The 25,919-nt window shown below is 41.6% G+C and overlaps 2 protein-coding genes across 3 annotated transcripts; both read left to right on the top strand.

The window, feature by feature from the left end:
• The first annotated feature begins 375 nt into the window (after positions 1-375).
• On the top strand, positions 376-19,782 carry LOC306818576 (uncharacterized protein). 2 transcript variants are annotated; one of them, XR_013778289.1, is made up of 5 exons: positions 376-690; positions 18,296-18,367; positions 18,464-19,045; positions 19,217-19,336; positions 19,507-19,782. XR_013778289.1 is itself a non-coding variant. In XM_079336234.1 (5 exons), the coding sequence occupies exons 1-3, from the start codon at positions 17,445-17,447 to the stop codon at positions 18,508-18,510; spliced, it is 798 nt and encodes a 265-aa protein (XP_079192360.1). In that variant the 5' UTR covers positions 17,439-17,444; the 3' UTR covers positions 18,511-19,045; positions 19,217-19,336; positions 19,507-19,782. The 2 variants fall into 2 exon arrangements, 1 of the variants encoding a protein (XP_079192360.1); XM_079336234.1 differs by lacking the exon at positions 376-690 and adding an exon at positions 17,439-18,123.
• Positions 19,783-23,568: 3,786 nt separating this feature from the next.
• Positions 23,569-25,919, top strand: LOC306818817 (uncharacterized protein; the record flags this gene model as incomplete). The annotated part of the gene is made up of 6 exons (XM_079336536.1): positions 23,569-24,259; positions 24,432-24,503; positions 24,599-24,637; positions 25,112-25,180; positions 25,352-25,471; positions 25,642-25,919. The coding sequence occupies 6 exons, from the start codon at positions 23,569-23,571 to the stop codon at positions 25,785-25,787; spliced, it is 1,137 nt and encodes a 378-aa protein (XP_079192662.1). The 3' UTR covers positions 25,788-25,919.

Raw genomic sequence — 25,919 nt, 5'->3', positions numbered from 1 at the left:
TAAGGTACTTTTGTAATGTAATCTACATAAACCACCCACACACTATTTTGATGATTTAATTCATCTAATTAATGACTGAAATGCCATCTTAAAATACATTTTGGGTAATTTCTTATTTTAAAAAAATCATCTGAAATCATGGCCAAAGATGCCTGATGTGCTTGATGAAACTATGTGGCAAAAAAACCTGTGATTTCGTTAAAAGCTTTACTAAACATCTCAAAAACGTGTCAAAAAAATGTTTTTTTTTTCCAGTGATTATATCTCTGCGTGGTAATGACTTTGTAGCAGCAGAATAAACTTCGTCTGCAGCGATTTAATCAAACAAGTTGTTTTTGACAGCGTTGAACTGAAGAGGTGAAAAGTTCACTGACGTTTGACGCGAGCGCACGTTCAGTCTTCTCCTATTGGCTGCTGCTTAATTGAAGGCGCCTCAGCGTCTGGAGGTGGAGGTGAGCTCGTGGGACTGAGAGGAGCAACACCGTGACCCAGCACCAACGCGGACTTTTACACGGCTATTGTTTTTTTAATTTTTTAAGACATTAAGTGTATATTTTGTAAAGTTTGACCGCCGTCATGGACAGAGGAATAAACCAAACACAAGGAGAAGTTTCAACAGCTTCACTTAAACACGCAGGAGGACGCTTGGAGGAAAACGCAGCTCAAATGTGTGAAACCCGGGGACATTAAGTAAGTAAATGTCGACATTATATTACAGTTTACATCACATTTTAAGGTTTTTATATTTTTAAAAAATGGTTCGTAGAAGCTAGCTAACGTTAGCGTGTACGCACATGTCGCTCGAGGCAGCTTTTTTATTACACATTTATTATTCCGTTTTAAACAGCGGAGATTAACAACATTTGTCTGTGCTCATAGTCGGGGTTTACTGTTTTGTTGCCATTTTAGAGTAATTTTCCGTAAACATTTAAGACATTTATTGAAAGTTATTTCGTATTTTGTGCATGTGCGTGTTACAACCACAGGGGCGGTGCTGCTAACCTTGTGCTAATTTAACAAGCTAATCCAATTAACTGCGTGTTTCTTGCTGGGAAAATAAATTTATGATAGACATTAATAATTTTTCCGTCGGTTGATTCAACAACTTTCCCCTGATAAATAAATGAACTTAAATGTAGTGTTTGTAAGCATTGTATTGAAGTTGTAGTGGACAGATGCGTGGTTGAAATCCTGCTGCGCCACCATCCTGCGGTAAGCGCTTTGTCTCCATCTTGTGGACGATGGGCGGTACTGCAGCAATCAGATTATATTGGCTCGTAGTAGCTAGCGTGTGACAGGATAACCACTGCCCTTTGTGTGTTATAAATGCTTGATGTAGGGTGACCAAACGTCCGTTTTTGCCCGGACATGTCCACTTTTTACGTCCTGTCCGGGAGGTTTTTATAAAATCATGAAAATGTACGGGATTCACTGCTTTTCATGGAACCATCAAGCTTGTACTGAAATTGACAAAATGCTATGGTACGGTAGCTACTTTATTGCGTGACGTAATTCTCGAGGCTGCTTTGTGGGCTGCTCTGCGGCGTGCACATTCACAGGGAACAGAGCAGAGAGCGGAGCATGCACACAATGCCGAAGCGTAAGGGCAGGTTCACAGACTACAAAAACACTGTAAAACACTACAGCAGCTACACAGCAACAGCAAAGAGATGTCCTGCAAAGACTTTTATGCTTATTTGTTGAGCAACGGTAAACTGCTGGGAAAGATCAGCTCTACAGCAAAATATGGATGGTCAGGATGAAGAAGAAAAGCGAGATGAATAAGACAAAAAAAAGATTAAAAGTAGATAATTTCTCTTTGTTAAGTTAGTATCTTTGAGAGACTGCTTTTAATGTATTATTTATCTTATTACCTTGAAAAGGGAGATATTTAAAGCTGGATTTTCTAACAGAAAGAGGTCATATTTTCACATTATTTATTTGAAAAGAGAGTTATTATTACGCAGGTAATAATAGGTAGTTAGATATTTGATTTGGTTTCATTACAGAAGTTAATTTTGCACCATTGAGGCATAATAAAGCATGATCATAGGCCTCTGAGAAGCCTGTCTGAATTTGTCTCAAGGCTGTCTCAGGTGTCCTATTTTTTGGACTTTTTTTTACTCAATCCTCTTTTCATATTACAAATACTCATGATTGTCACAATCAAAGGACTCTGGGCGGCTTTTTAAACGCTTCCGGTTTCAGTGTCTTTCAGGCCTCGTTGGCGCAGTAGGCAGCGCGTCAGTCTCATAATCTGAAGGTCGTGAGTTCGAGCCTCACACGGGGCAAGTCTTTTGCCTCCTCACTGTCCTGTTCCCATGTATGAGGGGCTGAACTTTCCCTCCCAAGTACTGAGTGAACTGAAGGCTTGATAAAACATTTTATGTGCACTGCCATGATTACTTTGAGAGCTTCAATTGTAGTTGATCAAATATAATACAGTACTGCAAACAGCACAAGTAAGAGGAGATAGAAGAATCGATTTATAAAAACAAAATTTTTCTTAGTTCAACAAGCCCGGCTAGCTCAGTCGGTAGAGCATGAGACTCTTAATCTCAGGGTCGTGGGTTCGAGCCCCACGTTGGGCGCAAAGCTTTTTTTTAAGACCGACCTCGCTTGCACATTCCTTTCTTATGTGTTTAAAGTCTTTATCTATCACTGTTGGGAAACAGTGATAGATCTACCGTCTCTACCATCTCTACCGTCCATAGCGTCTCTTTGTACATGTTGGTAAAAAAAGCAGTACACGTCATTTTTAGACATGTAAGCATTGGTGGTTCAGTGGTAGAATTCTCGCCTGCCACGCGGGAGGCCCGGGTTCGATTCCCGGCCAATGCAACATCCTTTTCTATTGGCCTGATTTTATATCAGGCCACTGAGCAATGGTACGTTTCATTTACTTAAAAAAATTGGCTGCGGAAAACACAATCTTGGCTTGTACCCAGGTCTTTTTTGGCCGTATTTTCTGTATGGCAGCACACAGCCTTCTCTGAAACAAAGCTTGATTGCGTTTTATAACAACAAACAACATACCAATGTATTGTAGATGAATTGCTGGATGTCTTCCATCGCTTGCTTTGTTATCGTGTCTTGTTTTTCTCCTTTGTTGATTAGCTGGGTAGCTGCTAGCGATTAGCTGCTACCCTGTGACGGTTTTTTGAAATCCTGCCTGCCACGCTGGAGTCCCGGGTTTGATTCCCAGTCAATGCAACATTCTGTTTTTATTCTGTGTTGGCCAACTTTGAGGTCTTTTCGAGGTTGATTTGCTGATTTCCACAAGATATTCTCTCATAGTTGAAATTCATGGGACATGTAAGCATTGGTGGTTCAGTGGTAGAATTCTCGCCTGCCACGCGGGAGGCCCGGGTTCGATTCCCGGCCAATGCAACATCCTTTTCTATTGTTTGACTTATATCAGGCCGCTGAGCAATGGCACGTTTCATTTACTTTAGCCCTGTTTCCACCCAGCGGCTCACTTCGGTTCGTCTTGGTACAGCATGCATTTTGTGAATCGACGGTGTTTAAACACAGTGGGGTTATGTTTGGCACTGTCACACGGAAAGTGACGATTCTTTCGACCAATCAACGGACTGAAGTGTTTAGCTTAGCTCCACCTTTTAGGGTTGGCTCGATCACAGGGGTAATAGTCAGGGCCCTTGGATACAAAAATCCATTGTTTCTCCTTTGTTGATAGCTGTAGCTGGGTAGCTGTTAGCGATTAGCTGCTATCCTGTTTCTTTTTAAGTCTCGCGGGAGGCCCAGGTTCGATTCCTGGTCAAAGTTTGATACCTGTTCTATATTTATTGATTTTATGTTGTAAAAAGTGTAATTGTGGGCCACCTGATTTTTTGTTTTTTGACTTTTTGAATGATTTGCTGATTTCCAGATGATTTGTTCTCATAGGGATATTTTTTACAGCATGTAAGCATTGGTGGTTCAGTGGTAGAATTCTCGCCTGCCACGCGGGAGGCCCGGGTTCGATTCCCGGCCAATGCAACATCCTTTTCTCTTGTTTGACATCAAGCCAAGAACAACAGTACCTTTCATTTACTTTAGCTGTGTTTCCACCAAGCAGTTTAGTTTGGTTTGTCTCTTTCTGTCCTTTGTTGAATAGGTGGGTTGCTGTCAGTGATTAACTGCTATCCTGTTTCTTTTTAAATCTGCCGGGTTGGATTCCTGGTCGATGCTTTGGAAAAAATCTTTTCTGTTTTTTAATTCTTTTGACCATAGATATTAGAAGTAAGAATCTTCAGTGATTCACCTTCAATTTCATTTAACTTTGAATTGAATTTGGTTGAAGCAAATGCACTGCTTTGGTAATCAGGGTGTTTGGGGTTTCCTTAATTTACTTCTATTCAGTATGTAAACTTACAATGTGTATATATAAGAAGAAGATTGTATCTTTAATGTTACAAAATGGTTAGACAATGGTACTTAAGATCATTTTAGAGCTTCCAATAAATTCAGGTAGAAAGGAAAGAATGAGATTTATTTCTTCAGATTAGGAAACTAAGGAGTGCAAAAAGCCGTCTATTTTCTTTGCTCTTTTCACCTTAAAGGACAATGGGCAAACAGTTACAGACGAAAAGGTTTATGTACTCCCCGTCGGGGAATTGAACCCCGGTCTCCCGCGTGACAGGCGGGGATACTGACCACTATACTAACGAGGAGGTGTGTATAGTGTGGCTTTGTCTGCTTTTTATTGCTGAATATTAGATTCTGGCAGCGTCTCCGTTATTTACTCCAAAAATGAACCTGGAGGCACAATATTGCTGCGTTCCAGTTAAACTGGGAATTCACTTGGTGGAAATGCGGCTTGTGAGGCTGGGACGGTACATGTCAAAAGTGGGTCACCTTTGGGATAGGTAACACAGAGGGTTAGCATCCCCTGCTTCATATCGGAGGCTTGGGGAAAATGTTGCCTTCAAAGATTCATTCAGTATTGGCTTGGACAGCACACACTGGTGCTGTAGCTAGCCTAGCTGTTGTTGCTAGCAACCTATCAAATGTAGACGCAAAACAGACAGCTTCATCAACAGGTCTACTGAAGGTAAATGTTTTATGAAATAGTGATAATTTCTGTATTTTTTTTTTTGTAGGCCAAGTCGGAAGTACCTACGCCGGAAGTAACTATGCCAGCATATTTGGTTGAATTGTTGCAATCGCAACATCGCCAAATCCGGGAGGGACTGCTATACTTTACCATGACCCTTTGGTTGCCCTGCACATGCAATGAAGTTAAGCATGTGAGCATTGGTGGTTCAGTGGTAGAATTAGATGGAGCAAGTTTACGGCTCTTGTGTTAATCACAAAGATTTGATTGTTGTCAAGCGTAATTTTTAGCTGGTGTGTAGCCTGAACCATGGGATGTGATCCAACGGAGCTGGAGCTCTAGCAATAAGTTTTTTTCTTCAGCGGTGGGCTTGTGTTTTTTGGATACTGCAGGGAATACTGCAGATTTTATTTTTTTTTTCAATGATTTTGCAAGAGAAATATGCCTCGTTGGCGCAGTAGGCAGCGCGTCAGTCTCATAATCTGAAGGTCGTGAGTTCGAGCCTCACACGGGGCATGAGTTTTGATATGTGTTGCCGTTGATGACACGTCTGCTTCATGACGTGTAATGGATATGACTTGATTGTGGCAAGTACTGCAACAGAGGCGTTTTACTCTTGATGCAGCCAGTCTTTCCCAGTTTTTAACTAGCTCTATGAGGCTGGGGTGGTGCGTAGCAACAGTGGGTCACCTTTTGGACAGGTAGCCCAGAGGGTTAGCATTCCCTGCTATTAAACCAGCTTTATGATGGCGTGTTAAGCCAGGTACACACTACAAGATAATTAGGCCCATTTTGGGCCGGCCTCCCTGTGTCAGCAAAAGGCCTGATCATGTGATGGTTCCAAAAGTTACTTCCAAGATCCCCCAGTTGGCAATTTGGAAGATTTGACCTTAATCATTGTCCTCCTAATCCAGAAAACATGTGTTGCATTGGCCGGGAATCGAACCCGGGCCTCCCGCGTGGCAGGCGAGAATTCTACCACTGAACCACCAATGCTTGAAACAAAGGAATTTTTGTGTCATTTTTCGGTGAAGAAACAGCAACGCTGCAGGAACTTCATATCAGAGGCTTGGGGAAAATGTTGCCTTCAAAGATTCATTCAGTATTGCCTTGGACAGCACACACTGGTGCTGTAGCTAGCCTAGCGGTCGTTGCTAGTAACCTATCAAATGTAGACGCAAAACAGACAGCTTCATCAACAGGTCTACTGAAGGTAAATGTTTTATGAAATAGTGATAACGTATTTTTGTAGGCCAAGTCGGAAGTTACTACGCCGGAAGTAACTATGCCAGCGTATTTGGTTGAATTATTTGAATTGTTGCAATCGCAACATCGCCAAATCCAGGAGGGACCGCTATACTTTACCATGACCCTTTGGTTGCCCTGCACATGCAATGAAGTTAAGCATGTGAGCATTGGTGGTTCAGTGGTAGAATTAGATGGAGCAAGTTTACGGCTCTTGTGTTAATCACAAAGATTTGATTGTTGTCAAGCGTAATTTTTAGCTGGTGTGTAGCCTGAACCATGGGATGTGATCCAACAGAGCTGGAGCTCTAGCAATAAGTTTTTTTCTTCAGCGGTGGGCTTGTGTTTTTTGGATACTGCAGGGAATACTGCAGAATTTTTTTTTCTTTTTTCAATGATTTTGCAAGAGAAATATGCCTCGTTGGCGCCCCCCGCCACCCGTCGGTCGAGGTGAATCTTGGTAGTGGCAACCAATCACGTCCCTGTCTGCTACCAAGAATCTACCAGAATTCTACCACGATGTGGCCAATCAGCGCTCGTATCGCTACCAAGATTCACACCGATGTCCCGCCCCACTCGGATGTCCCCGCCTCAGAGTTGCTTAGTAACGCCAGCGCCGGCTTCTGGTAAGTAAACTTTTATTAAAATAAATATATTCACCGAATTACTAGCCCGGCCCAAGGCTACTGTTAGTTGTTTTAACTTAGTTCGTGTAATGTGGCTATGAGCATAGCATGACAAGGCGATCATGACTGAATGTAATGGGTGTAAAAAAACAGGCATATAGGAAAGTAGTGTTTGGGTCGAATTAACCCGTTTTGTGTTTTTAATTACCGTAAAACAATACAATAACAAGTGATTTCCACCTGAAACTTCATGGCCTTACATTATTTTCAGTAAAAAAAAATTACAAGAATGATGAAACGAAGGACCATTTCATTGTTAAATGTGAAAACAGTTTTAAAAAAGTGTAATCATGCTATAGTGTTGATAATACAAGTTTGTGTGTGTATATATATATATATATGAAACCGCTACACACACACACACACACACACACACACACACACACACACACACATATACATACATACATACATACATACATACGTATACATACATACATACATGACATGCGGGACACAGGGATACAAGACATTAGTGTTCAACAACTGCTGTCCTCCCTCCCTTACATATTTAAACCATAGATAAACCCGAAACAAGATGGAGAGGACCCCCTATATGACTCAGAATAAACAAATTACAAATTAAACCCGTGCAATTAAAAATAGACTCATATTTATATAAAGAAATGTAGATAACCTGTGAAGTAAAATAAATGTATGTGCTATTTTAAAGACAAATGTTCCTTTGAGAACAATAAAACCTTATATCTTAACTTATCTTATGTGATGAAGTGTGCTATTGGAGGATACATTTGATCAGCTGATAAAACTGAAGTTTTTTTTTGTTTTGTTTTGTTTTGTCTTCAGGTACAGCAGGCGTTGTAGGTCACAGGAACAACAAACTGTGATGCAAGGCATCCCAGCTCCAGACGCACCGATGGCAGCAACTGAAACGCTTCTTGCAGCTTTGCAGAAAGGAGCTGCTGAACCTCATTCTTTCATTCTTCCTCCTAACTGCTGGGGAGGCAAAGCTAAAGAGAAGGCCACAACCTCAGACTATCTCCCAGGCTTCACAACCCCAACATCCTCTCTTTCCCCCATCCGTGCAGTGTTCTGCAGGACCCTCACAGATGATGCTCGTCACCATGCCACCATCATTCATGCCACCCTTCACTCAGACACAGACCTCAAATAAAGATATCCCATACACAACCCTGCAATACAGAAAGAGAAAGCAAGACAAAGAGCGCGCTGGACAAATGACAAGAAAATATGAGAAGAAGTCGGATGTCATCATATGCAAAAAGTGCAACAAGGACAGAAAGCCACAGTCACATCGCCAGTACTTTGGAAACTGGTTCTGCACAGAGTCTGAGACTCAATCTTACGAAGAATGGAGGGCTGAGCTGGCAAAACATGGATATGGGAAGAAACAAAAGCCAAGCAATGAAAACCCTTGAGTTTCTTAAGTCTGTCTACTTACTCTACTCCAGTGTGTAGCTGTGAACCTGAATACCAGGAGTACAGTTGGAAAACTGGAAAAGGCTGGCTACATGCGGTTCATGTTTGCTGTGTCATATGCCATTATTGTTTTTATTATTATTCTATTTTTTTTCTATTTTTTTATGCAACACTTGATTGTTCTTGTAATCACTGTGTTGTTTATTAATGTTTTTCATAAAATGTCAAATTGAACAAACAAACATTTCTGTCTTCATTTCTTCTTTATCCTCTTTAGATAAATGAAACAAATCTAAATGTGTCTTTTTCTTTTCTTTTTATTGCCCATAACACACAGACACTCATAGGCTATATAAATATCTATAGTCATCTACATACATGCTTTTGAATACTAGTCAGTTTCTCTTGAGGGTAATAATCCTTAATATTAAAATAAGGGTTATTGATGCCAAATGTTGTGGGGAATTTAATATAGGCTTATACATTTTGCAAAAATACTAAAATTATGGTTAAAACACGATTTGATAATCTTGCAAACTACAAATAATATTTAAAGGGGATTAAGGAAAACATTTGATTTGGTATGCAAGCCAATCTGCCACCTGCTGTCCGAATAATGCCACAACAGGACAAAACCAGCCAAATAAACGAGTTCTTATCGTTGCTTATAACTGTGTATAGTGACATTAGGCAAAGATTAATTGCACACGGGTTTATATATTTGATTTGGAAATATTAATATACAATGTTTATGATGTGGGAATCCCAACGAGTTCATCATGAACAGGATTCGATCTACTGATCTCAGCGTCATTTCAACCGGTTTCTTGTTGTTTACCTCGACCAATGCGCGCTGGCCTTGGCGCAGTAGGCAGCGCGTCAGTCTCATAATCTGAAGGTCGTGAGTTCGAGCCTCACGCGGGGCATGAGTTTTGATATGTGTTGCCGTTGATGACACGTCTGCTTCATGACGTGTAATGGATATGACTTGATTGTGGCAAGTACTACAACAGAGGCGTTTTACTCTTGATGCAGCCAGTCTTTCCCAGTTTTTAACTAGCTCTATGAGGCTGGGGTGGTGCGTAGCAACAGTGGGTCACCTTTTGGACAGGTAGCCCAGAGGGTTAGCATTCCCTGCTATTGAACCAGCTTTATGATGGCGTGTTAAGCTAGGTACACACTACAAGATAATTAGGCCCATTTTGGGCCGGCCTCCCTGTGTCAGCAAAAGGCCTGATCATGTGGTTCCAAAAGTTACTTCCAAGATCCCCCAGTTGGCAATTTGGAAGATTTGACCTTAATCATTGTCCTCCTAATCCAGAAAACATGTGTTGCATTGGCCGGGAATCGAACCCAGGCCTCCCGCGTGGCAGGCGAGAATTCTACCACTGAACCACCAATGCTTGAAACAAAGGAATTTTTGTGTCATTTTTCAGTGAAGAAACGGCAATGCTGCAGGAACTTCATATCGGAGGCTTGGGGAAAATGTTGCCTTCAAAGATTCATTCAGTATTGGCTTGGACAGCACACACTGGTGCTGTAGCTAGCCTAGCGGTCGTTGCTAGCAATCTATCAAATGTAGACGCAAAACAGACAGCGTCATCAACAGGTCTACTGAAGGTAAATGTTTTATGAAATAGTGATAACGTATTTTTGTATCCCAAGTCGGAAGTTACTACGCCGGAAGTAACTATGCCAGCGTATTTGGTTGAATTATTTGAATTGTTGCAATCGCAACATCGCCAAATCCGGGAGGGACTGCTATACTTTACCATGACCCTTTGGTTGCCCTTCACATGCAATGAAGTTAAGCATGTGAGCGTTGGTGGTTCAGTGGTAGAATTAGATGGAGCAAGTTTACGGCTCTTGTGTTAATCACAAAGATTTGATTGTTGTCAAGCGTAATTTTTCGCTGGTGTGTAGCCTGAACCATGGGATGTGATCCAACAGAGCTGGAGCTCTAGCAATAAGTTTTTTTCTTCAGCGGTGGGCTTGTGTTTTTTGGATACTGCAGGGAATACTGCAGAATTGTTTGTTTTTTTTCAATGATTTTGCAAGAGAAATATGCCTCGTTGGCGCAGTAGGCAGCGCGTCAGTCTCATAATCTGAAGGTCGTGAGTTCGAGCCTCACACGGGGCATGAGTTTTGATATGTGTTGCCGTTGATGACACGTCTGCTTCATGACGTGTAATGGATATGACTTGATTGTGGCAAGTACTGCAACAGAGGCGTTTTACTCTTGATGCAGCCAGTCTTTCCCAGTTTTTAACTAGCTCTATGAGGCTGGGGTGGTGCGTAGCAACAGTGGGTCACCTTTTGGACAGGTAGCCCAGAGGGTTAGCATTCCCTACTATTAAACCAGCTTTATGATGGTGTGTTAAGCTAGGTACACACTACAAGATAATTAGGCCCATTTTGGGCCGGCCTCCCTGTGTCAGCAAAAGGCCTGATCATGTGGTTCCAAAAGTTACTTCCAAGATCCCCCAGTTGGCAATTTGGAAGATTTGACCTTAATCATTGTCCTCCTAATCCAGAAAACATGTGTTGCATTGGCCGGGAATCGAACCCGGGCCTCCCGCGTGGCAGGCGAGAATTCTACCACTGAACCACCAATGCTTGAAACAAAGGAATTTTTGTGTCATTTTTCAGTGAAGAAACAGCAACGCTGCAGGAACTTCATATCGGAGGCTTGGGGAAAATGTTGCCTTCAAAGATTCATTCAGTATTGGCTTGGACAGCACACACTGGTGCTGTAGCTAGCCTAGCGGTTGTTGCTAGCAACCTATCAAATGTAGACGCAAAACAGACAGCTTCATTAACAGGTCTACTGAAGGTAAATGTTTTATGAAATAGTGATAACGTATTTTTGTAGGCCAAGTCGGAAGTTACTACGCCGGAAGTAACTATGCCAGCGTATTTGGTTGAATTATTTGAATTGTTGCAATCGCAACATCGCCAAATCCGGGAGGGACTGCTATACTTTACCATGACCCTTTGGTTGCCCTGCACATGCAATGAAGTTAAGCATGTGACCATTGGTGGTTCAGTGGTAGAATTGGATGGAGCAAGTTTACAAAGATTGCATGTGCAAAGATTTGATTGTTGTCAAGCGTAATTTTTAGCTGGTGTGTAGCCTGAACCATGGGATGTGATCCAACAGAGCTGGAGCTCTAGCAATAAGTTTTTTTCTTCAGCGGTGGGCTTGTGTTTTTTGGATACTGCAGGGAATACTGCTGAATTGTTTTTTTTTTTCAATGATTTTGCAAGAGAAATATGCCTCGTGGCGCTGGCCCCGCCACCCGTCGGTCGAGGTGAATCTTGGTAGTGGCAACCAATCACGTCCCTGTCTGCTACCAAGAATCTACCAGAATTCTACCACGATGTGGCCAATCAGCGCTCGTATCGCTACCAAGATTCACACCGATGTCCCGCCCCACTCGGATGTCCCCGCCTCAGAGTTGCTTAGTAACGCCAGCGCCGGCTTCTGGTAAGTAAACTTTTATTAAAATAAATATATTCACCGAATTACTAGCCCGGCCCAAGGCTACTGTTAGTTGTTTTAACTTAGTTCGTGTAATGTGGCTATGAGCATAGCATGACAAGGCGATCATGACTGAATGTAATGGGTGTAAAAAAACAGGCATATAGGAAAGTAGTGTTTGGGTCGAATTAACCCGTTTTGTGTTTTTAATTACCGTAAAACAATACAATAACAAGTGATTTCCACCTGAAACTTCATGGCCTTACATTATTTTCAGTAAAAAAAAATTACAAGAATGATGAAACGAAGGACCATTTCATTGTTAAATGTGAAAACAGTTTTAAAAAAGTGTAATCATGCTATAGTGTTGATAATACAAGTTTGTGTGTGTATATATATATATATGAAACCGCTACACACACACACACACACACACACACACACACACACACACACACACACACACACACACACACACACATACGTATACATACATACATACATGACATGCGGGACACAGGGATACAAGACATTAGTGTTCAACAACTGCTGTCCTCCCTCCCTTACATATTTAAACCATAGATAAACCCGAAACAAGATGGAGAGGACCCCCTATATGACTCAGAATAAACAAATTACAAATTAAACCCGTGCAATTAAAAATAGACTCATATTTATATAAAGAAATGTAGATAACCTGTGAAGTAAAATAAATGTATGTGCTATTTTAAAGACAAATGTTCCTTTGAGAACAATAAAACCTTATATCTTAACTTATCTTATGTGATGAAGTGCTATTGGAGGATACATTTGATCAGCTGATAAAACTGAAGTTTTTTTTGTTTTTGTTTTGTTTTGTCTTCAGGTACAGCAGGCGTTGTAGGTCACAGGAACAACAAACTGTGATGCAAGGCATCCCAGCTCCAGACGCACCGATGGCAGCAACTGAAACGCTTCTTGCAGCTTTGCAGAAAGGAGCTGCTGAACCTCATTCTTTCATTCTTCCTCCTAACTGCTGGGGAGGCAAAGCTAAAGAGAAGGCCACAACCTCAGACTATCTCCCAGGCTTCACAACCCCAACATCCTCTCTTTCCCCCATCCGTGCAGTGTTCTGCAGGACCCTCACAGATGATGCTCGTCACCATGCCACCATCATTCATGCCACCCTTCACTCAGACACAGACCTCAAATAAAGATATCCCATACACAACCCTGCAATACAGAAAGAGAAAGCAAGACAAAGAGCGCGCTGGACAAATGACAAGAAAATATGAGAAGTCGGATGTCATCATATGCAAAAAGTGCAACAAGGACAGAAAGCCACAGTCACATCGCCAGTACTTTGGAAACTGGTTCTGCACAGAGTCTGAGACTCAATCTTACGAAGAATGGAGGGCTGAGCTGGCAAAACATGGATATGGGAAGAAACAAAAGCCAAGCAATGAAAACCCTTGAGTTTCTTAAGTCTGTCTACTTACTCTACTCCAGTGTGTAGCTGTGAACCTGAATACCAGGAGTACAGTTGGAAAACTGGAAAAGGCTGGCTACATGCGGTTCATGTTTGCTGTGTCATATGCCATTATTGTTTTTATTATTATTCTATTTTTTTTCTATTTTTTTATGCAACACTTGATTGTTCTTGTAATCACTGTGTTGTTTATTAATGTTTTTCATAAAATGTCAAATTGAACAAACAAACATTTCTGTCTTCATTTCTTCTTTATCCTCTTTAGATAAATGAAACAAATCTAAATGTGTCTTTTTCTTTTCTTTTTATTGCCCATAAGATATAACACACAGGCACTCATAGGCTATATAAATATCTATAGTCATCTACATACATGCTTTTGAATACTAGTCAGTTTCTCTTGAGGGTAATAATCCTTAATATTAAAATAAGGGTTATTGATGCCAAATGTTGTGGGGAATTTAATATAGGCTTATACATTTTGCAAAAATACTAAAATTATGGTTAAAACACGATTTGATAATCTTGCAAACTACAAATAATATTTAAAGGGGATTAAGGAAAACATTTGATTTGGTATGCAAGCCAATCTGCCACCTGCTGTCCGAATAATGCCACAACAGGACAAAACCAGCCAAATAAACGAGTTCTTATCGTTGTTTATAACTGTGTATAGTGACATTAGGCAAAGATTAATTGCACACGGGTTTATATATTTGATTTGGAAATATTAATATACAATGTTTATGATGTGGGAATCCCAACGAGTTCATCATGAACAGGATTCGATCTACTGATCTCAGCGTCATTTCAACCGATTTCTTGTTGTTTACCTCGACCAATGCGCGCTGGCCTGCGCTGAGTAGGCAGCGCGTCAGTCTCATAATCTGAAGGTCGTGAGTTCGAGCCTCACACGGGGCATGAGTTTTGATATGTGTTGCCGTTGATGACACGTCTGCTTCATGACGTGTAATGGATATGACTTGATTGTGGCAAGTACTGCAACAGAGGCGTTTTACTCTTGATGCAGCCAGTCTTTCCCAGTTTTTAACTAGCTCTATGAGGCTGGGGTGGTGCGTAGCAACAGTGGGTCACCTTTTGGACAGGTAGCCCAGAGGGTTAGCATTCCCTGCTATTAAACCAGTTTTATGATGGCGTGTTAAGCTAGGTACACACCACAAGATAATTAGGCCCATTTTGGGCCGGCCTCCCTGTGTCAGCAAAAGGCCTGATCATGTGATGGTTCCAAAAGTTACTTCCAAGATCCCCCAGTTGGCAATTTGGAAGATTTGACCTTAATCATTGTCCTCCTAATCCAGAAAACATGTGTTGCATTGGCCGGGAATCGAACCCGGGCCTCCCGCGTGGCAGGCGAGAATTCTACCACTGAACCACCAATGCTTGAAACAAAGGAATTTTTGTGTCATTTTTCAGTGAAGAAACAGCAACGCTGCAGGAACTTCATATCGGAGGCTTGGGGAAAATGTTGCCTTCAAAGATTCATTCAGTATTGGCTTGGACAGCACACACTGGTGCTGTAGCTAGCCTAGCGGTTGTTGCTAGCAACCTATCAAATGTAGACGCAAAACAGACAGCTTCATTAACAGGTCTACTGAAGGTAAATGTTTTATGAAATAGTGATAACGTATTTTTGTAGGCCAAGTCGGAAGTTACTACGCCGGAAGTAACTATGCCAGCGTATTTGGTTGAATTATTTGAATTGTTGCAATCGCAACATCGCCAAATCCGGGAGGGACTGCTATACTTTACCATGACCCTTTGGTTGCCCTGCACATGCAATGAAGTTAAGCATGTGACCATTGGTGGTTCAGTGGTAGAATTGGATGGAGCAAGTTTACAAAGATTGCATGTGCAAAGATTTGATTGTTGTCAAGCGTAATTTTTAGCTGGTGTGTAGCCTGAACCATGGGATGTGATCCAACAGAGCTGGAGCTCTAGCAATAAGTTTTTTTCTTCAGCGGTGGGCTTGTGTTTTTTGGATACTGCAGGGAATACTGCTGAATTTTTTTTTTTTTTCAATGATTTTGCAAGAGAAATATGCCTCGTTGGCGCAGTAGGCAGCGCGTCAGTCTCATAATCTGAAGGTCGTGAGTTCGAGCCTCACACGGGGCATGAGTTTTGATATGTGTTGCCGTTGATGACACGTCTGCTTCATGACGTGTAATGGATATGACTTGATTGTGGCAAGTACTGCAACAGAGGCGTTTTACTCTTGATGCAGCCAGTCTTTCCCAGTTTTTAACTAGCTCTATGAGGCTGGGGTGGTGCGTAGCAACAGTGGGTCACCTTTTGGACAGGTAGCCCAGAGGGTTAGCATTCCCTGCTATTAAACCAGCTTTATGATGGCGTGTTAAGCCAGGTACACACTACAAGATAATTAGGCCCATTTTGGGCCGGCCTCCCTGTGTCAGCAAAAGGCCTGATCATGTGATGGTTCCAAAAGTTACTTCCAAGATCCCCCAGTTGGCAATTTGGAAGATTTGACCTTAATCATTGTCCTCCTAATCCAGAAAACATGTGTTGCATTGGCTGGGAATCGAACCCGGGCCTCCCGCGCCGCAGTTGAGAACTGTTTAGCTGAAAGGCCCTGAACGGTTTCCCGTTCATTCTCTATGGTAGTCCTAAACCACTACGGATGTAATATACTTTTGGCCACTACGACTATGTGGCGCTGTCCCGAGTGTCTTTCAGGATTCGCGCAGCCTCAGAATCTTTTATTCGCCTCTAACCTCGGTGGAAACAAGACGACATTCTCTTTTTTCAATCTCTTCACGGTGGAGTTATCATTAACCGAAGGTAAGAGACTTTGTTTGGCATAAATTTTGGTCAATTTATGGAATCAAGGTTTTATTTAGCAGGTAGTTTGTATAGGCCTGTGTAACGTAGCCGTCAGTATGTGGCAGAACTTCGGCAACTTTCCTCTCAGACAATTTTGGTGTAATAACGGGATAAATGATGAATGAATATGGGCATTATTAAATAGCATGTATTCAGTTCTCATGTTTTTTTGATAATATCTTGACAGCTCTTTCCCACTTTACCGACACTGACTCTGTGTCACCTCTCAGAGCCTGCGCGGGGCTCATTTCTCTTGGTGAAATTAATCGCCAAATCCTTAAACTCTCCAATTTAAATATGGATAGTTTTCATGTCATTCATTATGTGTTATTATGACAACCAATCGTGGTAGTCCGTTTCTAATGTTGCGGTAAAGTTACCTCAGCACCGCTCACTTGGTCTATAGAGAAGAGCATACATAGCTCGTAGTTATAAATTACTTTGCCTGTGTTGTAAATACGATATGCGATAATGATGAATGAACATATTTTTGTGTACAGTTACGGTTTACATGTCATTTAATATTGGTAGCCCGTATATGTTGCGGTAGGCCAACGTAACGAGACGGGCTACTGGCTTGTATGTAGCCTACAGTAGTTAGAAATGGTAAAATAAAAGTTTAATCATGAATGAACATGATCGTTATATGTATTATTACGCATAGTTTTTGTGTCATAATGTCAAATATTATGGTCAGTCGGTTTCTGACAATGTGTTGAAGAGTTAACATTGCCTCAGTATCGCTTACTTCTTAAGAGACTGATACTACCAGCTTATTCTAACATTATCTTTTAAGTGGTGCCATAGAGTAAACTTTTATCAGTTACACTATAGTTGTAACACAGGTGCTTAGGCACACGCACAAACAGGGTCCTCCCCCACATCCTGTACTTTTCCACTCCTGATGCTCCCCCACCTTCTTACCCTTTAGATCTCAAGCAGACACTCAGATGCACAAACACACACACACACACACACACCCCTCCCTAGGCTCCCAGAGTAGGGGAAGATCAAAAAGGTGTGAAAAACCATTGTCTTCTTCACCTTGTGAACTTTTTCCTAAAGATCCAAGATCTTCAGAGAAGTTTTGCAGCACTAAGATGTTTAGTTGGTCACTTTGTTGAGTGAGATTATAGCATGTGATTGAGAAAACTGTAGTATTTTTTCACAAACACCTTCTCAAAGTATTTCATTATAATAACCTAAAATTCTATCATTTTTTTCTATTAGGTAAAGATGCACAAGAAAATGTCGTTCTTTCCGGGGAAAGTCTGTGTTGTGTTCCGCAAGGGACCACTGGGATTTCTCCTCCAGGAGCCATCAGTGGAAGCCAGGAGAATTAAGGAGGACTCCAGTCTGCAGGACAAGTCTGCGCCCATACGGAAAGACCTTGTTCATCAAAATGCTCGGACTGTGGTCCGTGAGAGAGGAGGGGACGCCTCAGACCGAACAGAGGTGCTGGGAGACTACATCCTGCAGTTTGGAAAATATAAAGGGAAGTCTTTCAGGTGGCTTTTGGAAAATGACATTGGGTACACGATGTATCTTATTAAGAACTTGCAGAAGGAGGAAGCGTCAGGAGTCAGTGTGACTGAAGGGCATAGCAAGGACAGCCTACAGTCCTTTGTCAATTACTCCCTGAGTTTTGCTGAGATCCAGTCTCTCCTAACCTATGAGTCCAGTGGAGGGGGTCATGTGGCAGCCTCATTGGAAGATGACCAACTGGTTGGCTTTGGTACTCGAGCCAAGAGCACCTGGAAGGAGATATGGGACAGCAGAGCTGATGGCTATGCAACCTTTATTTTGGGGAAGAGCTGTGTCCCAGGTACACACATGTTCAAGCTGCAGCAGTACCTGCAGAAGAGGCAGCAATCGGACTCTGCTTCCCCACCTGCACAACCTGCTTTAAGGGTCCCCAAACCCCTGGGTAAATTAATTCATTTATATTTTTATAGGCAGTTCTTGATGACATTACAAATGCTTATCATTCATATTTTTATTTGCCATTTCTGATGACTTGTGACTAATACTTTTAACTTATCCTAATTTATGTGAACTTGTACTTATTTTGTACCCTGTAATATTTGTCTGGACCACAGCAATGGATGAGGATGAAGAGCTTGAGAGCGCGATGATGAGCATGAAGTCCTCTGAAATAGAAGTGAAGACCTGTAAGTACACCTTTATTACATTGACTGATTGATGTCAGAACTTACAGTGGCAAACTCTGTGTTACATCTGATTTCCCATTTTCTGTTTGTAACCAGCTGCTGCCATACCAGGAGTTTCCCCAGGATCAAAGACAGGTTTTTAAATAACAGAATTCAGTACAGGAGTACGATTCTTTTACATGATGCATCCCCCCTCAACACTGAACCTGTATTTAATGAATTTCTTCGTGTTGTATGTGTTCTGGCCATGTTCCGGCTGTGTTCCATTAATAATACTGTTAGCTGCCATTATACTTGCCGTCCTAAGGACTATGAATTGATCACTTCGATGAGGGTAAGTAAGCATTCTGTTTTCAATGCATGTTTTATTAACAAACAAATATATTGGGCATAACATTGGGCACTAATACTTGAATGCATGCTTGTTCATTAAGTCATAAAGCTCCTCCTGCTTAGACTAGAGAGTAGTGATTAGTATTGTTTGTTTGTCAATTTAACATTTCAAGATTTTGAAAAGCAGGAGAAGTAAAGTTTGACTATTTAAGTTCCTACTAACACCAGCACTTGCATTGTGAATTTGGAAATGACTGATCATTTTGTCTATCTTAGTTCCTTCTGTGGCGCTGTCCAAACCCCTGGCCAACATTACCACTACAGTTCAGGCATCACAAGGTGGAGGTAAACATACTGTAATACTGTTCATAAATCAGACTCAGGATCTAAACTAGCTTCATTAGTAAGGTATCTTCACACACAAAATTTATGTTGGATAAAAAAGATAATAACAATTGCATGATTAAGTGTGTGACTGTAAAATAATAAATGATGAGCATATTAACTTTCCTGTAGCTGCATCAGTGTCACCGGGTGTGAAAAGGAAGACACCTGTGCCCCTTCCACCAGAGCTGGCCTTCCTAGTCAAGGAGACTACTGGTACCACAAAACCAGAGAGGCCTGAGTCAAAACCAGGTACAGTATGTTTCCATTTAACTGTATGGCTGATGTTCAATTACAAATCTGCTTAACACGCAGCTGACGTAACTGAGAATAATGTTCACAATCTCTTTATATTTTGTCATTATTTATTTATGTTTATTGCCTTTACAAATGCATAACAGATAGAGTGTACTCCTTTTCAGGACCCAGCACAAGTGCTGCTCCCAGCACAAGTGCTGCTCCCAGAACAAGTGCTGCTCCCACCTCTGCCCAAAAAGAACCCAGTCTTGAAGACAGTGTTGAAGATGGTAAGAACGTAGAGAATGTAAACATGCCCTCCGTTGTCTGAACTTCTGACACTGAGATGTTGTGTTAATTGTTCTCTAAAGTGTTCACGCTAACTATGCAACCTTTAATAATTATCACAGCCAAACAAATAATAATTTTTTTGTGTCCTGCCATCCTTCTTTTTTAAAATCCCAGTTCCCTCAACTCAGTCTCCAGTTCCTGTTCCTGTGCCTGATCGTGATATGAGCAGCTGGAACTGTTCTCAGCACCAGAAGCTCTGGATGAGGACAGAGCTTCAGGATCTCGGACTGTGGCCTGGGTCTCATCCACTTCGTAATCCAGGGAACGCCATTTCATTGTTGCGACTTCCTCCACAACCTGAGCTTATAGATTCTGTGGCTGAGCTCCCATCCCCTAACTTCTTTCAGCTCCACCCATTTTTTATTTGGAAACCTGAGAGTGACATTATGATCAGGCTGAGGAACAATTACATCCTGCCCTGTCTCCATGGCTGTCCTAGTCCACAGGTGGTCTCTGCAGGGGTGGGCAGGCCTCGAGTGATTGTTGGCACCAGCGGTCAATATTTCATCCTCTCCTCACGACTCTGCTGCAAGGCTTGCCGAAAGACCTGGTTTGCTGACAGTCCGCGATGGCTGGAGAAACTGCCCAAGCGCTTCACCAACCTTCTGCCTGCGTTCCTGACTCACAAGAAGGCCATCTGCAAGTCTGTGATGGATGAGCTGAGGCGCACTGGCAAGTCACCAACTGATATGGCCAACCAGGTGAATGAGCTCATGCACCTCAAGTATGAGCGAGCTCACCTGGCATACCTGCATGCCATACAAACTGTCAGAGATGCTGAGGCCGGAGTGTATGGTCAGAGGACCATTGGGCAGTTCCTGAGACGGGAAAACCAGCCACGGGCTTTCGGGCCATACAATAACATAGATGGCTGGGGTGGAGTCTCTGTGTCTGGTTTTTACTTGACTGACTGCCTGCTGGAGGAGTTCAAAAGTCAAGAGCCAGCTATGTCCAGGCTCCTGGGGAGTGAGATGGCTAGTGTTCCTGTGGTCACCATGGAGGCAGCTGTTGTCAACCTCCCTACACCTGCCCTGCCCACACCTCTAACCCAAGGCTCCCTTGAGAAAATTGTGGAGGGCATCTTGGAAAAGCAGCAGCAGCAACAACAACAATTACGGCACCAGCCAGAGCAGAAGAAAAGGCAGACAAAGACATGTCTTGCCTGTGGACAGCCCAAGTCTCGATACGAGACTGATGGATCCACCATCCACCACTTTTATCAACAGGGGCCTGTGCGTTATTTCTACTGCTCAAAGAAGGTGCATCAAAGTTATGCTGCTGAGGGACTTTCTGATGCAATGATGCCCTTTGAGCAGTTTGCAAAAACTGATTTCTTCCGAAGGGAGCTGGAGGAAACCAAAAAAAGGGTGGAGGATAAGGTGGAGAAAAAAAGGAAAAGGCTGGACCCCCATCAAACTGGCCGCCTCTGCAGATTCTGTCACCTGGAACTGAAACAGGGGCCGAACAGCCCACATATCCATTCAAACTTCCCAGGAGTGGCAGGAAAATACATCTACTGCCCTTCTAAAGTGTACTCTTTGTACAAGGATAAGGGCATGACCAGTGAGAAGAGCTGGAAAGACTTTCAGGCATCTCCATTCTATGTGCTAGAGAGACAAAGATGGGTGGATGAAAAGAAGCACTAATTGCCTTCTTTGTAATTATTTTATTTGGATTAGATGTATGTATATATGTAAATATCAAAGTGTTACTTGTAAATATGGTAATTGAACTACTCTAATAGCTCTGTGTTTCACCATGCAATGCTATGCTGGCAATTCAAAACCTTGTGCATTGCTTGTACCTCATTCCTTCCCCAGCACTGCATTCCTACTGACTCCAAGTGTGTTCAAGTTTGTCCTTTAATAGTTAATAGGTGTTTCTTATGTTGACATGATGTTAAAACATTTAAATTATAACTTAAAAGCTTTTGAATATAAATGGTACATTTAAGTTGAAAAGAAGTTATTTTATTTTGAACCCATGAAGCAATAAAAAATACATCTCAATTTTGTTTAGGAAAATAGTTTTGACAAGCAAGTTTTAATGTTATGTCAGATGTTATGTATGTTATGTCTCAAATATATGCTTGACTTTGTCTGAATAAAAATGTTTACTGCTGCTGGTTCACCAGCATGGACATTTCAGTGCTGTTTCAAACTTTTATATTACTTTTTAGAACGTGTACATGATTTCATCTGTACAGAAAACAAGAAAATCAGTGATATATTCAGATCTTAGTAAATATGAATAAATAAAAATTTTAAACTAAAATGATTTGTAATTGATCAACTTCAGGTACTTCACTCTCAGTAAACAAGGTAACAACAAAAGGAATCTATCAAAGTCAATATTAAACAATGTGTTTCACTGGAAAAACTGCAAGATATCAACAACTGAAGCATCTTTCATGAATTACAATCATCCTAAATCTCATCTCTAATGTTTCAGCGGGGCTTTGAACCCACACCTCTAAGTAAGCGTTTGAACGCCTTAGCCTAAAAAAATAGATACTTCCCATTGGCTGATTTTATGTTACTTATTGGCTGGTTGTCCAGCTCCCATTCATTCTCTATGGTAGTCCTAAACCACTACGGATGTAATATACTTTTGGCCACAACGACTATGTGGCGCTGTCCCGAGTGTATTTCAGGATTCGCGCAGCCTCAGAATCTTTTATTCGCCTCTAACCTCGGTGGAAATAAGACGACATTCTCTTTTTTCAATCTCTTCACGGCGGAATTATCATTAATCGAAGGTAAGAGAATTTGTTTGGCATAAATTTTGGTCAATTTATGGAATCAAGGTTTTATATAGCAGGTAGTTTGTATAGGCCTGTGTAACGTAGCCGTCAGTATGTGGCAGAACTTCTGCAACTTTCCTCTCAGACAATTTTGGTGTAATAACGGGATAAATGATGAATGAACATGATCATTATTAAATAGCATGTATTCAGTTCTCATGTTTTTAGATGATATCTTGACAGCTCTTTCCCACTTTACCGACACGCATGGGGCTCATTTCTCATGGTGAAATTAATCGCCAAATCCTTAATAAACTCTTTAATTTTAGTATGTGTAGTTTTCACCTCAGCACCGCTCACTTGGTCTATAGAGATGCGTCCAGTGGCCACGAAGAGCATACATAGCTCGTAGTTTTTATACATTACTTTGCCTGTGTTGTAAATACGCGATAATGAGCCCGTATGATATGTTGCGGTAGGCCAACGTAACGAGACGGGCTACTGGCTTGTATGTAGCCTACAGTAGTTGGAAATGGTAAAATAAAAGTTTAATCATGAATGAACATGATCGTTATATGTATTATTACGCATAGTTTTTGTGTCATAATGTCAAAAATTATGGTCAGTCGGTTTCTGACAATGTGTTGAAGAGTTAACATTGCCTCAGTATCGCTTACTTCTTAAGAGACTGATACTACCAGCTTATTCTAACATTATCTTTTAAGTGGTGCCATAGAGTAAACTTTTATCAGTTACACTATAGTTGTAACACAGGTGCTTAGGCACACGCACAAACAGGGTCCTCCCCCACATCCTGTACTTTTCCACTCCTGATGCTCCCCCACCTTCTTACCCTTTAGATCTCAAGCAGACACTCAGATGCACAAACACACACACCCCTCCCTAGGCTCCCAGAGTAGGGGAAGATCAAAAAGGTGTGAAAAACCATTGTCTTCTTCACCTTGTGAACTTTTTCCTAAAGATCCAAGATCTTCAGAGAAGTTTTGCAGCACTAAGATGTTTAGTTGGTCACTTTGTTGAGTGAGATTATAGCATGTGATTGAGAAAACTGTAGTATTTTTTCACAAACACCTTCTCAAAGTATTTCATTATAATAACCTAAAATTCTATCATTTTTTTCTATTAGGTAAAGATGCACAAGAAAATGTCGTTCTTTCCGGGGAAAGTCTGTGTTGTGTTCCGCAAGGGACCACTGGGATTTCTCCTCCAGGAGCCATCAGTGGAAGCCAGGAGAATTAAGGAGGACTCCAGTCTGCAGGACAAGTCTGCGCCCATACGGAAAGACCTTGTTCATCAAAATGCTCGGACTGTGGTCCGTCAGAGAGGAGGGGACGCCTCAGACCGAACAGAGGTGCTGGGAGACTACATCCTGCAGTTTGGAAAATATAAAGGGAAGTCTTTCAGGTGGCTTTTGGAAAATGACATTGGGTACACGATGTATCTTATTAAGAACTTGCAGAAGGAGGAAGCGTCAGGAGTCAGTGTGACTGAAGGGCATAGCAAGGACAGCCTACAGTCCTTTGTCAATTACTCCCTGAGTTTTGCTGAGATCCAGTCTCTCCTAACCTATGAGTCCAGTGGAGGGGGTCATGTGGCAGCCTCATTGGAAGATGACCAACTGGTTGGCTTTGGTACTCGAGCCAAGAGCACCTGGAAGGAGATATGGGACAGCAGAGCTGATGGCTATGCAACCTTTATTTTGGGGAAGAGCTGTGTCCCAGGTACACACATGTTCAAGCTGCAGCAGTACCTGCAGAAGAGGCAGCAATCGGACTCTGCTTCCCCACCTGCACAACCTGCTTTAAGGGTCCCCAAACCCCTGGGTAAATTAATTCATTTATATTTTTATAGGCAGTTCTTGATGACATTACAAATGCTTATCATTCATATTTTTATTTGCCATTTCTGATGACTTGTGACTAATACTTTTAACTTATCCTAATTTATGTGAACTTGTACTTATTTTGTACCCTGTAATATTTGTCTGGACCACAGCAATGGATGAGGATGAAGAGCTTGAGAGCGCGATGATGAGCATGAAGTCCTCTGAAATAGAAGTGAAGACCTGTAAGTACACCTTTATTACATTGACTGATTGATGTCAGAACTTACAGTGGCAAACTCTGTGTTACATCTGATTCCCATTTTCTGTTTGTAACCAGCTGCTGCCATACCAGGAGTTTCCCCAGGATCAAAGACAGGTTTTTAAATAACAGAATTCAGTACAGGAGTACGATTCTTTTACATGATGCATCCCCCCTCAACACTGAACCTGTATTTAATGAATTTCTTCGTGTTGTATGTGTTCTGGCCATGTTCCGGCTGTGTTCCATTAATAATACTGTTAGCTGCCATTATACTTGCCGTCCTAAGGACTATGAATTGATCACTTCGATGAGGGTAAGTAAGCATTCTGTTTTCAATGCATGTTTTATTAACAAACAAATATATTGGGCATAACATTGGGCACTAATACTTGAATGCATGCTTGTTCATTAAGTCATAAAGCTCCTCCTGCTTAGACTAGAGAGTAGTGATTAGTATTGTTTGTTTCTCAATTTAACATTTCAAGATTTTGAAAAGCAGGAGAAGTAAAGTTTGACTATTTAAGTTCCTACTAACACCAGCACTTGCATTGTGAATTTGGAAATGACTGATCATTTTGTCTATCTTAGTTCCTTCTGCGGCGCTGTCCAAACCTGTGCCGAACATTACCACTACAGTTCAGGCATCACAAGGTGGAGGTAAACATACTGTAATACTGTTCATAAATCAGACTCAGGATCTAAACTAGCTTCATTAGTAAGGTATCTTCACACACAAGATTTATGTTGGATAAAAAAGATAATAACAATTGCATGATTAAGTGTGTGACTGTAAAATAATAAATGATGAGCATATTAACTTTCCTGTAGCTGCATCAGTGTCACCGGGTGTGAAAAGGAAGACACCTGTGCCCCTTCCACCAGAGCTGGCCTTCCTAGTCAAGGAGACTACTGGTACCACAAAACCAGAGAGGCCTGAGTCAAAACCAGGTACAGTATGTTTCCATTTAACTGTATGGCTGATGTTCAATTACAAATCTGCTTAACACGCAGCTGACGTAACTGAGAATAATGTTCACAATCTCTTTATATTTTGTCATTATTTATTTATGTTTATTGCCTTTACAAATGCATAACAGAAAGACTGTACTCCTTTTCAGGACCCAGCACAAGTGCTGCTCCCAGCACAAGTGCTGCTCCCAGAACAAGTGCTGCTCCCACCTCTGCCCAAAAAGAACCCAGTCTTGAAGACAGTGTTGAAGATGGTAAGAACGTAGAGAATGTAAACATGCCCTCCGTTGTCTGAACTTCTGACACTGAGATGTTGTGTTAATTGTTCTCTAAAGTGTTCACGCTAACTATGCAACCTTTAATAATTATCACAGCCAAACAAATAATAATTTTTTTGTGTCCTGCCATCCTTCTTTTTTAAAATCCC

Source organism: Symphodus melops, assembly GCF_947650265.1.
Source record: "Symphodus melops genome assembly, chromosome: 23".
Taxonomy (NCBI): domain Eukaryota; kingdom Metazoa; phylum Chordata; class Actinopteri; order Labriformes; family Labridae; genus Symphodus; species Symphodus melops.
This window is presented reverse-complemented; position numbering and strand designations above follow the sequence as displayed.

What these genes read in the sequence shown, in the direction of transcription:
- LOC306818576 (XM_079336234.1), top strand. Translation starts at nt 17,445, where the DNA reads ATGTCGTTCTTTCCGGGGAAAGTCTGTGTTGTGTTCCGCAAGGGACCA. An exon ending in AAGGGTCCCCAAACCCCTGG is followed by an intron (nt 18,124 to 18,295) that starts GTAAATTAATTC and finishes TCTGGACCACAG; the next exon opens with CAATGGATGAGGATGAAGAG. An exon ending in TGAAATAGAAGTGAAGACCT is followed by an intron (nt 18,368 to 18,463) that starts GTAAGTACACCT and finishes GTTTGTAACCAG; the next exon opens with CTGCTGCCATACCAGGAGTT.